General features: G+C 38.8%; 1 protein-coding gene and 1 non-coding gene across 2 annotated transcripts; one reads left to right on the top strand and one right to left on the bottom strand.

Annotated features, from left to right (window-relative positions):
• Positions 1 to 292: 292 nt before the first annotated feature.
• Positions 293 to 4,335, bottom strand: LOC140179389 (uncharacterized). Its single transcript, XM_072218262.1, has 8 exons — positions 4,152 to 4,335; positions 3,769 to 3,830; positions 2,862 to 3,018; positions 2,424 to 2,768; positions 1,759 to 1,925; positions 1,489 to 1,638; positions 1,012 to 1,362; positions 293 to 523 (listed from the first exon to the last, which is right to left on the bottom strand). Exons 1-8 carry the CDS (start codon positions 4,333 to 4,335, stop codon positions 293 to 295), a joined length of 1,647 nt encoding a protein of 548 aa, XP_072074363.1.
• An 8,123-nt stretch (positions 4,336 to 12,458) lies between these two features.
• Positions 12,459 to 12,566, top strand: LOC112752559 (small nucleolar RNA R71). The gene has a single exon (XR_003176990.1). It is a non-coding gene; the product is annotated as a small nucleolar RNA R71 (small nucleolar RNA).
• Positions 12,567 to 13,776: the final 1,210 nt, after the last annotated feature.

The raw sequence follows: 13,776 nt of genomic DNA, 5'->3' as shown, positions 1-13,776 counted from the left end.
CACATACACATGCCAACTCATATCAACAAACCACTAACAAAACCTAACAAAAAATATTCCTCTCTAAATAAGGCTAATCAACTAACTGCAGTAAATAAATAACACTCATAACAAGCAAAGTAAGATATTAGTTAATACTCCCCCCTCAAGTTGGAGAAAAGATGTTAATAATTCCCAACTTGCTGATCAAGTTCTTAAACAAAGTAGGCTGCACAGCTTTTGTTAAAATGTCAGTAAGCTGATGACCTGACTTCACATGTACCAACTTCACGGTATCGTCTTGTACACGTTCTCAAGCAAAGTGGCAATCCATTTCAATATGTTTGGTACGCTCATGGAAGGTGGGATTCTCAGCAATGTGGATTGCAGCTTTGCTGTCACAGAAGATGAAAGACGGATCAAATTGTATCTCAAAATCTTGAAGCAGCCTCATAATCCACACAACTTCAGCAATGACATTGGCGAGTGCTCGATACTCTGCTTCAGCTGTGGACCTCAAAACAGTGTCTTGTTTCTTCGCCTTCTATGAGATTAAACAATCACCAAGGAAGACGCAATAGCCGGTAGTGGATCGTCTGGTTTTTGCACAGCTCCCCCAATCAGCATTCCCATATGTCTTGACCGATAAAGGGGAAGAAACTGAAAAAAACAAGCCCTGCCCAGGTGAAGCCTTCAAATATCTCAAAATATGATAGATAGCATCCAAATGAATAGTGCAAGAAGAAGACATGTATTGGCTTAACTTATTCACAGCAAAGCAAATATCGGGTCTTAAAATAGTGAGGTAAAGCAACCTGCCAATCAACCTCCTATATTGTGCTGCATCCTCGAGCAAATCCCCATTAGTGGTAGTAAGTTTTATTTTTGGATCTAAGGGTACAGAAGCATGTTTACAATTCGAAAAACTAGTGTCTTCAAGCAAAGAAAGGGCATAATTTTGTTGAGACAAACAAATACCTTCCTTAGATTTTGCTATCTCCAATCCAAGGAAATACTCAAGGGGCCAAGCACCTTGAGTTTGAAAAGACCTTGCAAAGTTTGCTGAGTTTGAGCAACTACAACATCAAGTTTACTAGCAACAATGACGTCGTCGACATATACAAGCACCATGACAAGTGAATCGCCTGTTCCTCTATGAAATAGAGAATAATCTGATTTTGACTGAGTGAAACCAGCACCAAGCAAAGCAGTGGAGAACTTAGTAAACCATTGCTTCAAAGCTTGTATCAAGCCATATATTGACCTTTTTAGTTTGCATACAAGCTTCTCCCTCTGCTCCCCTTTGTTGGGATATCCCTGAGGTAATTGTATATACACCTCTTCATCAAGATCACCATTCAAGAAGGCAGTATTAATGTCCAGCTGCAACAATTTTCAATTCTTCACAACAGTAACAGCAAGGAGTAATCAAACAGTGGTGAGTTTGGCAGCGGGTGAAAAAGTATCCTTATAGTCTACACCATCTTGTTAAGTGTTTTCTCTAGCAACCAAACGAGCTTTGCATCTGTCAATTATCCCATCTTGCTTGCGCTTCACCTTATACACCCATCGGCAACTAATGCAATATTTTTCGATCGGAAGCGGAACCACCTCCCATGTACGATTATTCTCCATAGCTTGTAATTCCTCAACCATAGCCTGTTGCCATTGAAGATACTTGGAAGCTTGGTGATAAAATTGGGGTTCATAAAAATTAGAAACTTACATACAATAATCCTTTTATGCTAAACTTAATCTCTCATAAGAACAAAAATGCACCATTGTCAAAGGATTCACCACATTGTTGCAACGGTAGTCTGCAAGATAAGTAGACACCCTATGGAGTCTCTGACTTCTTCTCAACGGCTGTGGGGTCCCAGTTAGTGGCTGTGTCACAATAAGAACGGGTGTAGCAGGAGCAATGGGTTGAGGTGTATTAAGAGAAACTTCAAGTGGCTTAGGAAGGACATGATCATGAAAAATCAAGTAAGAAATAATAAGTGCTATCAAGCTTGAAGGAAAAATTCAATTCGTGAAAAATCACATCCCTGGAAATAAAGAACTTTCTATTCTTGAGATCATAGAGTTTGTACCCTTTGTAACCTCTCGGGTAGCCAAGGAAAACTGCTGGAATGGCTCTTTGTGAAAACCTGTTTCTAGAAGAAGGCAAAGTCGAAGCATAAGCAAGGCATCCGAACACCTTTAAGTCTTCATATGCGGGTGCCTTATTGTAAAGTAATTGGTAAGGGAACTTTCAGCCAAGAATAGAGGAGGGGATCTATTGATAAAAAAAAAAGCTGATGTAGCAACACATTCACCCCAAAAATAAATTAGGACACTTGATTGATAATACAAGCTCCTTACCACATTCAAAAGGTGTTGATGCTTTCGTTCCACCATCAAGTTTTGTTGTGGTCGCTTAAGACTGAATTATTGTAGAGAACCTCTTGATTTTAGAAAATCAGTAAGAGACAACTCAGGTGCATTGTCAGACCGAATCTTCTTAATCACACAGCCAAACTGAGTGAGAACTATTGAAAAAAACTCTTTGATGATGGTTGCAACATTAGATTTGGCTTTCAACAAATAAATCCAGGTATATCGGCTATGATCATCTACCAAAGTGAGAAAATACCGCTCCCCCAAATGCGTAGCAACGTGGTAAGGACCCCAAGTGTCGTTGTGTATCAATGAAAAGCATTCGGACTCCTGGTTATTGTTGGAAACAAATGGCAACCGTTTTTGCTTGGACAAAGGGCATGTGTCACACAATGAATTTTCATTAGAAGCTGAAGAATTACAATTCAAAGGCAAATGCTATAAAACAGGAAAATAAAGGTGGCCTAATCGATGATGCCACAATTTTGCACTTATTACATTACAAGAATCAGAAATGGCTAATGTATTGTCACAATCGACATTATTACATGCTGGTTCATTAACATTGACACCCTTAATCACAGAAACTGGTGTGTATGTGTAAACATACAATCCGTGTTTCAATTCACCTTTTCCAATCATCTTGGAGTTCAGGTGGTCCTGAATCACAAAACCAACATCAGAAAGAAGAATATAAAAATGTTGCTTTAGCAACAAGAAACTCACTAAAATTAGATTAGTTTTAAACAAAAGCACATACAACACTTTAGTGAGCATGAGAGTTTGAGATAAGAAAACAGATCCAAAAGCAAGTACAGGTATGCGAATATGATTAGGGAGAACCAGAAACTTATTTGCAAACCAAATTGAAGGTTTGAAATTGTCCAAAGTACAAGTCACATGGCAAGTAGCACCAAAATCTAAGATCCAAGTTTTAACTCCAAGTGCAGAAATTAAAGCGGTAGAGAAGAGTTTACCTTCCCCTGCACTTGAAGCTTTAGCAGTGATAATAGGGGGCATTGTAGATGGAACTTGTGCAGAGAGGAGTGATATTAATTGTTGATACTATTGAGAAGTCAATTGAAGAGGAATGTCCTAACTTGTGTCCACATGGTTGACCCGAATTGTGGCTGGACTTTGCTTCTTGTAATTAGGTGGATAACCATGTAACTTGTAGCATTTGTCCTTGGTATGGCCGAGTAAACCGCAGTGAGCACAGAGCGGCTTATCTTTCTTCCCTTGCTGGATCTTGGAGTTGTATTGTGTGTTCTTCATGGCAAAAGCCAATTACGTCTCATTGCTTGTTGGAGGAGCAATAGTCAATCCTCTTTGCCACTCTTCTTGAACGATTAGCGAGAAAACTTCAGAGATGCTAGGCAAAGGCTTCATCAACAGAATTTAGCTCCGAACTTGACGATACACATTATTCAATCCCATCAAGAATACGAGAATATATTCCTCATCAGCATGAGCTAAAAAATCATGAGCACCACCATAATTATAGCATACTGAAGGTAGAAAATGGCATAATTTCTCCCACACACACTTTAGCTTAGTAAAAAACTGAGAGACAGAGAGAGAATCTTGTTTCAAATTGATTAACTCTTTTCGAAGTTCATAGATTCGAGGACCGTTCTTTTGCTGAAATCGGCGACCTAGATCTGTCCAAATCTCATGAGCAGAACCAGCAAAGATCAAGCTCGATGCAATCTCCTTGGAAACAGAGTTGAGAATCTAGATGCTGACGATGTCGTTCAGATGATGCCAGCGGAGCTTAGAAGGATGAGACGTACCTTCCTCAGGTGGCAGAATTGTGCCATCAATGAATCTAAGCTTGTTTTTGCCATTAAGCACCATTTCCATCAATCTCTTCCATGAAGGATAATTGTCACTGATGAGCACTTGCGTGACAAAGGCAAGGTTCAGTTGATCGGAGGAATGGAGCAGAAAAGGATTAGCTTCATCGATCACGGTCATTGCAGAAAAAAATTGAACGTTGGAGAGAAGGGAGAAGAGAAATAGAAGAAGAAGAAAGGAAGATTCGAGAAAGAGAGAAGAGAATCAGAGAAGAACGCAGAGAAGCATGAGAAATTCTTCTAATACCATGTTAAAATCAGAATTGTTACTAAAAAAATGATTTTCTGCTGCTGCTTTATTAGCTTGGATGTGAAATATATATACACATACACATACACATGCCGACTCATATCAACAAACTACTAACAAAATCCAACAGAAAAGATTCCTCTCTAAATAAGGTTAACCAACTAACTGCAGTAAATAAATAATACTCATAACAAGCAAAACAAGATATCAGCTAATAATTATCCCTAAACGCGAGTTAGATTCATCTAACACAATCTGCACGTACCTAAGAGCCATTTAAGTCTTTTTTTTCATTCTATTCCTCTTTTCTATACAAAAATGATAGGTGATCAATCTCCTCTATCTTATAGTGTCTCTATAGATCATCATCTATATACGTCCTCTACTTTATTATAAGAAAAACTTATTTTTTTTCAGTTTCTCACTCTTATTTGAAATCCTTCACCAAACTATTCACAAATTTCATTCATATATTGTTAGAGGATAAATCCTCCATGAACTATGCTACTACACAGATTAAAAATATGAAGATTTTCTTTCTAACAAAGCCAACATAAACTCAAAAATTTGCATTGGATCCATATCTTGCATAACCTCTATATTTATATTGAGTTTTATCGAATAGGACATTATTCTAGTCATCATGACTCATGATTTATTTGTTTTTTGTATTTTTCTATTAATGGTTTATGATCTATTGGCTTCTAACCAAATCTTAAACACTCTTAATCTTAATCTTATGCATGTACTTTAAAGAATGAATTCTATCCCTTAGCCAAAAATTTATACCTACATTAAAACACACACAAAATTTAACCATGGAACAAATCTTTCTTCTCTAATAAATCGTGTCTATTTATATTGAAATATATATATGATTTTTGCAAATTTTTCAGTTATATACTATTTTATGCATCATATATTAAATGTTTGTGAATATGAATGTTATCATTGCAGGTCATGGTATAATGTCTTTTTACTATATACACATTATGCATTATAATAATCATCTTATATGCAATAAAGAACTGAGGAATGATTTTTTGGTAAGGGAAGATGATGGACAAGCTTTTGGATAAGAACTTTTAGAAAGGGAAGGGGACTCCTATCAAATTTATATCCGTTTGACCTCAATAGTCAATACCACCCCAAAGCAAAATAATGTTTAAGAAAAGTTAAGATCAATTTCATGCATTACCTTAGAGTTTATATCAATAAGAGATCTTTTCAGTTCAAGTAAGGAGAAGTTAGGAGAATGTCAAGAATATTCTGTATAATTTAACATTATAAGCATCTCAATCATGAGCCACAAGAGTCGTAATATAAGTAAATGAGAAGTATCTAAAAGTCACACTACTCCCGACTAACAAGAACTTTTAAAAATAATAATTGAACAATATTGCATCATAATTATTTTTATTTTAAAATGCAAAGAAGTTGGAGATATATATGATGACACCGTATAAATAAATTACTGATATTTCTTTGTTTTTCACCCTTCTCTTTGTACCATCATCAGGAATGATACAGCTGAAAGCAATGTGCTGTTTGATAAATCACTATTTCATGGTTTATATTGTGTTTAATTGTGTGGTTTTATCATGATCTTTGCCCACTTATTCATTAAATAAGCATGCATTTATATTTCCTTCCTAAAGATGTTTTATGGTTGAAAACTTGCTTCCTAGAGACTTTTAATTATGTATTTTATTTCTCCCTTATTCCATTCGATGCCGTGATCTGTGTGTTAAGTGTTTCAGGCTTTATAGGGCATGAATGAGTTGGAGATTGGAAGGGAAGCCTGCAAAAATGGAAGGAACACAAGAAATTGAGGAGATAACCAGCGAGAAGCGACGCGGCCGCATGGATGACGTGACCGCGTGGAAGAAAGCAATTTGAAGCGACGCGGCAGCATGGATGACGCGACCGCGCGGCATGGAACAGCACGAGTGACGCGGCCGCATGGATGACGCGTCCGCGTGGCAAAGCAGAAACGCGAATGACGCGTCCGCATAAGCGACGCGGTCGCGTGACGTGCGCGATCTGCATAATTTGCAGATTCGCTGGGGGCGATTTCGGGCCCTATTTTGACCCAGTTTTCAGCCCGGAACAGCAGACTAGAGCCAGAGAACATGCAGAAACCAAAGACAACATTCATTCTACACAGTTTTAGTTTTAGATCTAGTTTTACTCCTCCTCTAGGTTTTTCTCTCCACTCACATTGATAGTTCTTAGGATTTTAGTTTCTCTAGCTTTTCGCATTGGGATATTGAGAAGAGTTATTACCTCATCAAGACTTCGTCATTCTAGTTCGTTTTCTTTACTTGGTCTTACTCTTCCATGTTCTTTGCTTTGTTTAATTTTACCATTGGAATATTTTTAGGATTATTTAATACAAGGATCACCTTTATTTTTAATTGACTATTTCGATTTTTATTTGTAATGTCTTCCTTTAATTCCTTTTTATACGCTATGAATTTTACATTCACAATGAGCGAGTAGTTTCCTAACTTGATGGGGAATTGATTGAAAGGAACCCTTGAGTTGGAAGGCTTGAAAGAAAAATTGTAATTGGGTTATTGGTTGGATTGCCTCCTAATCACTAACACCAATCCCTTTTAATTAAGTGGATTGCAACTTGTGAACAAACATAGCATTCCAACTTGTTTGACTTTCCTTCACCTAGTGAAGGATAACTAAACAGGACAACCTTCAATTGTCAATTAATCCTGAGAGTATTCCAACAATAATAGGGATTCCAACTAATCAATTCCCAGTCAAGGCTTTTACTTGCATTATTCAAATTCATCAATTTAATTTCCTGCTTACTCAACTCAAACCTTTTTGAAAACCTCTGATTAATATAATAGCACACTTTTCTGCAACTCGTTGGGAGACGACCTGTGATTCATACTCCCAGTATTTTAAATTTCAATTTTCTGTGACATCTTTTTAAATTGATAGGCAGATTTCTGGTGAGTTAAGAAATATACTTGCAACGTATATATTTTAACAATTTTTAATTTGCCAATTTCTGCCCGCATCAATTTTTGGCGCCGTTGCCGGGGAGTTGCAATAGAGTGCTAAAGTTATTAATTAGAATTTATTTATTTGCATTTTATTTTATTTTGCTACTATGAGCTGCTTGTTTCTTCCGTCAAATGACGCGTTCACTTCCTGATCCGCGCTTGCTAATATTCGATCCTAAAATTGAAAGGACTATTTCACGAATAAGCGTGAGCTCGGCGTCGGTTAGTCCGCTCTGAGGGCGGATCTGAAAGTGAACTTGTGGAAGAAATCAGCTCCCGTTCTACTGATTCGATTGATTCATGTGCAGACGACATGGCAGCTAGGAGAGTTACCATCCAGGATGAAGGAGCCCCTGATTTTACAATGCAACCGTTTCAAGTGCATCACCCAGCGGTGGCTACAGATTTCAAAATAAAGACAGCACTGCTCAATTTGATGCCCAAGTTTCATGGCTTACCTATTCAAGAGCCTATCAAGCACCTACGAGATTTCCAGGCAGCCTGTTCTACTGTCGGGCGAGATGGTACAGATGAAACTTCAATTCTGCTAAAAGCTTTCCCGTTTTCTCTTGAGGAAAAAGCAAGAGAGTGGTACTACACTCAACCCCTAACAAACGTATCCAACTGTGATACGCTCAGAAAAGAGTTTTTGGAGAAATTCTTTCCATCTGAAGTTACTGATAAACTGAGGAAAGACATTTCCACGATTGTTCAAGATGACAACGAGACTCTCTTTGAATATTGGGAGCGCTTCAATAATCTTCTGGAAGCATGCCCCCACCACATGATTGACAAGATAGTGTTACTCAGTTATGTCACACAGGGCATGAGGCCCCAAGATAAGACCACATTGGAAAGTGCTAGCAATGGGTTTATGAAGAAGTACAAGACTACTGATGAGGCATGGCAATTGATCAGTGACTTAGCTGAATCCACTAGGAACCATAGGCAAAAGCAAGGCCGTTCAAAAGCCGTTGCAGAAGTATCCTCTAGCAGAGAGACTACTGCTCTAACTCAGAGTATCTGTGAAATGACCAATGGTGCACGAAATTGTGATGTCCAGGCTCAAACTATTCCTGGCACGTGAGCAACTTGGTACGCGTAATCGTGATTACACATTCATAATTTGTCACAACTTCGATACAACTAACCAGCAAGTGCACTGGGTCGTCCAAGTAATACCTTACGTGAGTAAGGGTCGAATCCCACAGAGATTGTTGGTATGAAGCAAGCTATGGTCACCTTGCAAATCTCAGTCAGGCGGATATAAAATAATCATGGAGTTTTCGAATAATAAATAATAGAATAGGGATAGAGATACTTATGTAAATCATTGGTAGAAATTTCAGATAAGCGAATGGAGATGCTTTTCGTTCCTCTGAACCTCTGCTTTCCTGCTATCTTCATCCAATCAGTCTCACTCCTTTCCATGGCTGGCTTTATGTGATACATCACCACTGTCAATGGCTACTTTCGGTCATCTCTCGGGAAAATGATCCAATGCCCTGTCACGGCACGGCTAATCGTCTGAAGGCATCACCCTTGCCAATGGCTTCATCTTATCCTCTCAGTGAATAATATGCTCACGCACCCTGTCACGGCACGGCTATTCATCTGTCGGTTCTCGATCATGCTGGAATAGGATTTACTATCCTTTTGCGTCTGTCACTAACGCCCTGCAATCGCGAGTTAGGAGCTCGTCACAGTCATTCAATCATTGAATCCTACTCGGAATACCACAGACAAGGTTTAGACTTTCCGGATTCTCTTGAATGCCGCCATCATTCTAGCTTACACCACGAAGATTCCTGGTTAAGAGATCTAAGAGATATTCATTCTAGCTTATTTCATGTAGAACGGAAGTGTTTGTCAGGCACGTGTTCATAGGGGAGATGGTGATGAGCGTCACACATAATCATCACCTTCATCACATTCTTGGGTACGAATGGATATCTTAGAAGCGAAATAAGATGAATTGAATAGAAAACAGTAGTACTTGCATTAATCTTTGAGGAACAGCAGAGCTCCACACCTTAATCTATGGAGTGTAGAAACTCTACCGTTGAAAATTACATAAGTGAAAGGTCCAGGCATGGCCGAGATGGCCAGCCCCCTAAAACGTGATCAATAGTCTCCTAAGATGAACAATGGATTAAAACTGAGACCAAAGATGGTTAATACAATAGTGAAATGTCCTATTTATAATAAACTAGCTACTAGGGTTTACATGAGTAAGTAATTGATGCATAAATCCACTTCCGGGGCCCACTTGGTGTGTGCTTGGGCTCTTCTATGTCTCTTCCTTGTCTTTGTTTCTCCTCCTTCATTGCTTTTTGATCTTCTCTTATTTCATGAAGGATGATGGAGTGCTCTTGATGTTCCACCCTTAGTTGCTTCCAATAATTGTGTGGAAGAAAATGCATCCCCTGAGGTATCTCAGGGATCTCTTGATTTGCAGTCAAATGTTCTACCACTGAGCTATAGACCCTTGATGGAAGCTTTTGTCTTCCCTTTTCTCTTTCTAGAGGTTTCTCTGGCCTTAGGTGCCATCAATGGTTATGGAAAAAAACAAAAAAGCTATGCTTTTACCACACCAAACTTAGAATGTTGCTCGCCCTCGAGCAAAAGAAGAAAGAATAGAAGAAGAAGAAGAAGATATGGAGGAGATGGATGGGTGTGTGTATTCGGCCATATGGGTGGGATTGGGTGGGAGAGAGATGTTGAATTTTGAAGGTAGTGGGTGTATGGATGTGAGTGGTGAATGGAAAACAGAAGGGATGATCATGAATGGAAAGAGAGATGATGAGGTAGGTGGGGATCCTGTGGGGTCCACAGATCCTGAGGTGTCAAGGCATTTACATCCCTGCACCAAATTAGGCATGTAAAATGCCTTTGCACACAACTTTGGGCGTTTAGCGCCAGGTTGGTGCCCATTTTGGGCGTTCAGCGCCCATTTGCTGCCATTTCTGGCGTTGAACGCCAGAACTATGCTTGTTCTGGGCGTTCAGTGCCAGGATGCTGCCCATTCTGGGCGTTCAGCACCAGAACCATGCTCTGTTCTGGCGTTTGAACGCCAGACAGATGCTCCTCCAGGGTGTGATTTTTCTTCTGCTGTTTTTGATTCTGTTTTCAATTTTTATATTTATTTTGTGACTCCACATGATCATGAACCTAAGAAAACATGAAAAACAATAATAATAGAGTTAGATAAACATTGGGTTGCCTCCCAACAAGCGCTTCTTTAATGTCAATAGCTTGACAGTGGGCTCTCATGGAGCCTCACAGATGTGCAGAGCTTTGTTGAGACTCTCCAACACCAAACTTAGAGTTTGGATATGGGAGTTCAACACCAAACTTAGAATTTGGTTGTGGCCTCCCAACACCAAACTTAGAGTTTGACTGTGGGGGCTCTGGTTGACTCTGCTTTGAGAGAAGCTTTTTCTGCTTTCTCTCCATGGTTGCAGACGGAGATCCTTGGGTTTTAAATACAAGGGAGTCCTCATTCCATTGAAGGATTATTTCACCTCTGTCAACATCAATCACAACTCTTGCTGTGGCCAGGAAAGGTCTTCCTAGGATGATGGATTCATCCTCTTCCTTTCCAGTATCCAGGACTATGAAATCAGCAGGGATGTAAAGGCCTTCAACCTTTACTAACTCGTCCTCTACTTGTCCATAAGCCTGTTTTCTTGAACTGTCTACCATCTCTAATGAGATTTTAGCAGTTTGCACCCCATAGATTCCCAGTTTCTCTATTACAGAGAGGGGCATGAGGTTTATTCCTGAACCAAGGTCACACAGAGCCTTAAAGAGCATGGTGCCTATGGTACAGGATATTATGAACTTTCCAGGATCCTGTCTCTTCTGAGGCAATGTCAGTTGATCCAGATCACTTAGTTCATTGATGAACAAGGGAGGTTCAACTTCCCAAGTATCAATGCCAAATAGTTTGGCATTCAGCTTCATGATTGCACCAAGAAACTTGGCAGTTTGCTCTTTAGTAACATCCTCATTCTCTTCAGAAGAGGAATACTCATCAGAGCTCATGAAGGGCATAAGGAGGTTCAATGGAATCTCTATGGTCTCTAGATGAGCCTCAGAGTCCTTTGGTTCCTCAGAGGGAAGCTCCTTATTGATCACTGGACGTCCCAGGAGGTCTTCCTCCTTGGGATTCACATCCTCTCCTCTCCTCACAGGTTCGGCCATGGTGCTTATGTCAATGGCCTTGCACTCTCCTTTTGGGTTCTCTTCTGTATTGCTTGGGAGAGTACTAGGAGGGATTTCAGTAATCCTTTTACTCAGCTGGCCCACTTGTGCTTCCAGATTTATAATGGAAGATCTTGTTTCATTCATGAAACTTACAGTGGCCTTAGATAGATCAGAGACTAAATTTGCTAAATTAGAAGTATTTTGTTCAGAGTTCTCTGTCTGTTGCTGAGTGGAAGATAGAAAAGGCTTGCTATTGCTAAACCTGTTTCTTCCACCATTATTAAAGCCTTGTTGAGGCTTTTGATCCTTCCATGAGAAATTTGGATGATTTCTCCATGATGAGTTATAGGTGTTTCCATAAGGTTCACCTAAGTAATTTACCTCTGCTATTGCAGGGTTCTCAGGATCATAAGCTTCTTCTTCATGAGAAGCCTCTTGAGTACTGTTGGATGCAGCTTGCATTCTATGCAGACTCTGAGAGATCATATTGACTTGCTGAGTCAATATTTTATTCTGAGCCAATATGGCATTCAGAGTATCAACTTCAAGAACTCCCTTCTTCATAGGCGTCCCATTATTCACATGATTCCTTTCAGAAGTGTACATGAACTGGTTATTAGCAACCATGTCAATGAGTTCTTGACCTTCTGCAGGCGTTTTCTTTAGGTGAATGGATCCACCTGCAGAAGTGTCCAGTGACATCTTTGATAGCTCAGATAAACCATCATAGAATATATTCAGGATGGTCCATTCTGAAAGCATGTCAGAAGGACACTTTTTGGTCAACTGTTTGTATCTTTCCCAAGCTTCATAGAGGGATTCACCTTCTTTCTGTCTGAAGGTTTGAACATCAGCTCTAAGCTTGCTCAGCTTTTGAGGAGGAAAGTACTTGGCTAAGAAAGCCGTGACCAGCTTATCCCAAGAGTTCAGGCTGTCTTTGGGTTGAGAATCCAACCATAATCTAGCTCTGTCTCTTACAGCAAAAGGGAAAAGCATGAGCCTGTAGACTTCAGGATCTACTCCATTAGTCTTAACAGTATCACATATCTGCAAGAATTCAATTAAGAACTGAAAAGGATCTTCAGATGGAAGTCCATGAAACTTGCAGTTCTGCTGCATCAGAGAAACTAATTGAGGTTTCAGCTCAAAGTTGTTTGCTCCAATGGCAGGAATGGAGATGCTTCTTCCATGTAAATTGGAATTAGGTGCAGTAAAGTCACCAAGCATCCTCCTTGCATTATTATTATTTTCGGCTGCCATCTCCTCTTTCTGTTCGAAAATTTCTGAAAGGTTATCTCTGGATTGTTGTATTTTAGATTCTCTTAATTTTTTCTTCAGAGTCCTTTCAGGTTCTGGATCTGCTTCGACAAGAATGTTCTTGTCCTTGCTCCTGCTCATATGACAAAGAAGAAGGCACAGAAAAGTAATAATAATAATGGAGATCCTTTATACCACAGTATAGGGATCCCTGTGTGAGTGGAAGAAGAGGGGGAGACAAAGAATGTAATATAATGGAAGAAACACAACTGTGAGGATGGAAGAGATGTGAGATGAGATGTTAGGATATGAATGAATAAATAGAATAAGATGGGAGAGAGAGAATTTTCGAAAAATATTTTTGAAAAAGAGTTAGTGATTTTTGAAAATAGTTTTTGAAAAATGTTAGTAATTTTTCGAAAATTAAGATTTAAAAATTAAATTAATTAATAAATTAAAAAGAAATTTTGAAAAAGGGGGAAGATATTTTCGAAAAATGAGAGAGAGAGAGTTAGTTAGGTAGTTTTGAAAAAGTTAAGAAACAAACAAAAAGTTAGTTAGTTAGTTGAAACAAATTTTGAAAAGATAAGAAGTTAGGAAGTTAGAAAAGATATTTTGAAATCAAATTTTTGAAAAAGATAAGATAGGAAGATATTTTGAAAAGATATGATAGAAATTAGTTTTTTTTTTTTTTTGAAAAAGATTTGATTTTTAAAATCACAATTAATGACTTGATTCATAAGAAATCACAAGATATGATTCTAGAACTCAAAGTTTGAATCTTTCTTAACAAGCAAGTAACAAACTTGAAATTTTT

This window comes from Arachis hypogaea, chromosome 15, assembly GCF_003086295.3.
Source record: "Arachis hypogaea cultivar Tifrunner chromosome 15, arahy.Tifrunner.gnm2.J5K5, whole genome shotgun sequence".
In the NCBI taxonomy this organism is placed as follows: domain Eukaryota; kingdom Viridiplantae; phylum Streptophyta; class Magnoliopsida; order Fabales; family Fabaceae; genus Arachis; species Arachis hypogaea.
The sequence above is the reverse complement of the archived record's forward strand: the minus strand, read 5'-3'. Positions and strand labels throughout refer to the sequence as shown.

Bases quoted from the DNA above. Each gene is read 5' to 3' on its own strand.
- LOC140179389 (XM_072218262.1), bottom strand. From the start codon at position 4,335: ATGACCGTGATCGATGAAGCTAATCCTTTTCTGCTCCATTCCTCCGAT. The intron at 2,769-2,861 runs GTAATGTAATAA...GTAATTCTTCAG, and splicing joins ATTAGCCATTTCTGATTCTT to CTTCTAATGAAAATTCATTG. The intron at 1,363-1,488 runs GTTGCTAGAGAA...AAATTGTTGCAG, and splicing joins ACAGATGCAAAGCTCGTTTG to CTGGACATTAATACTGCCTT.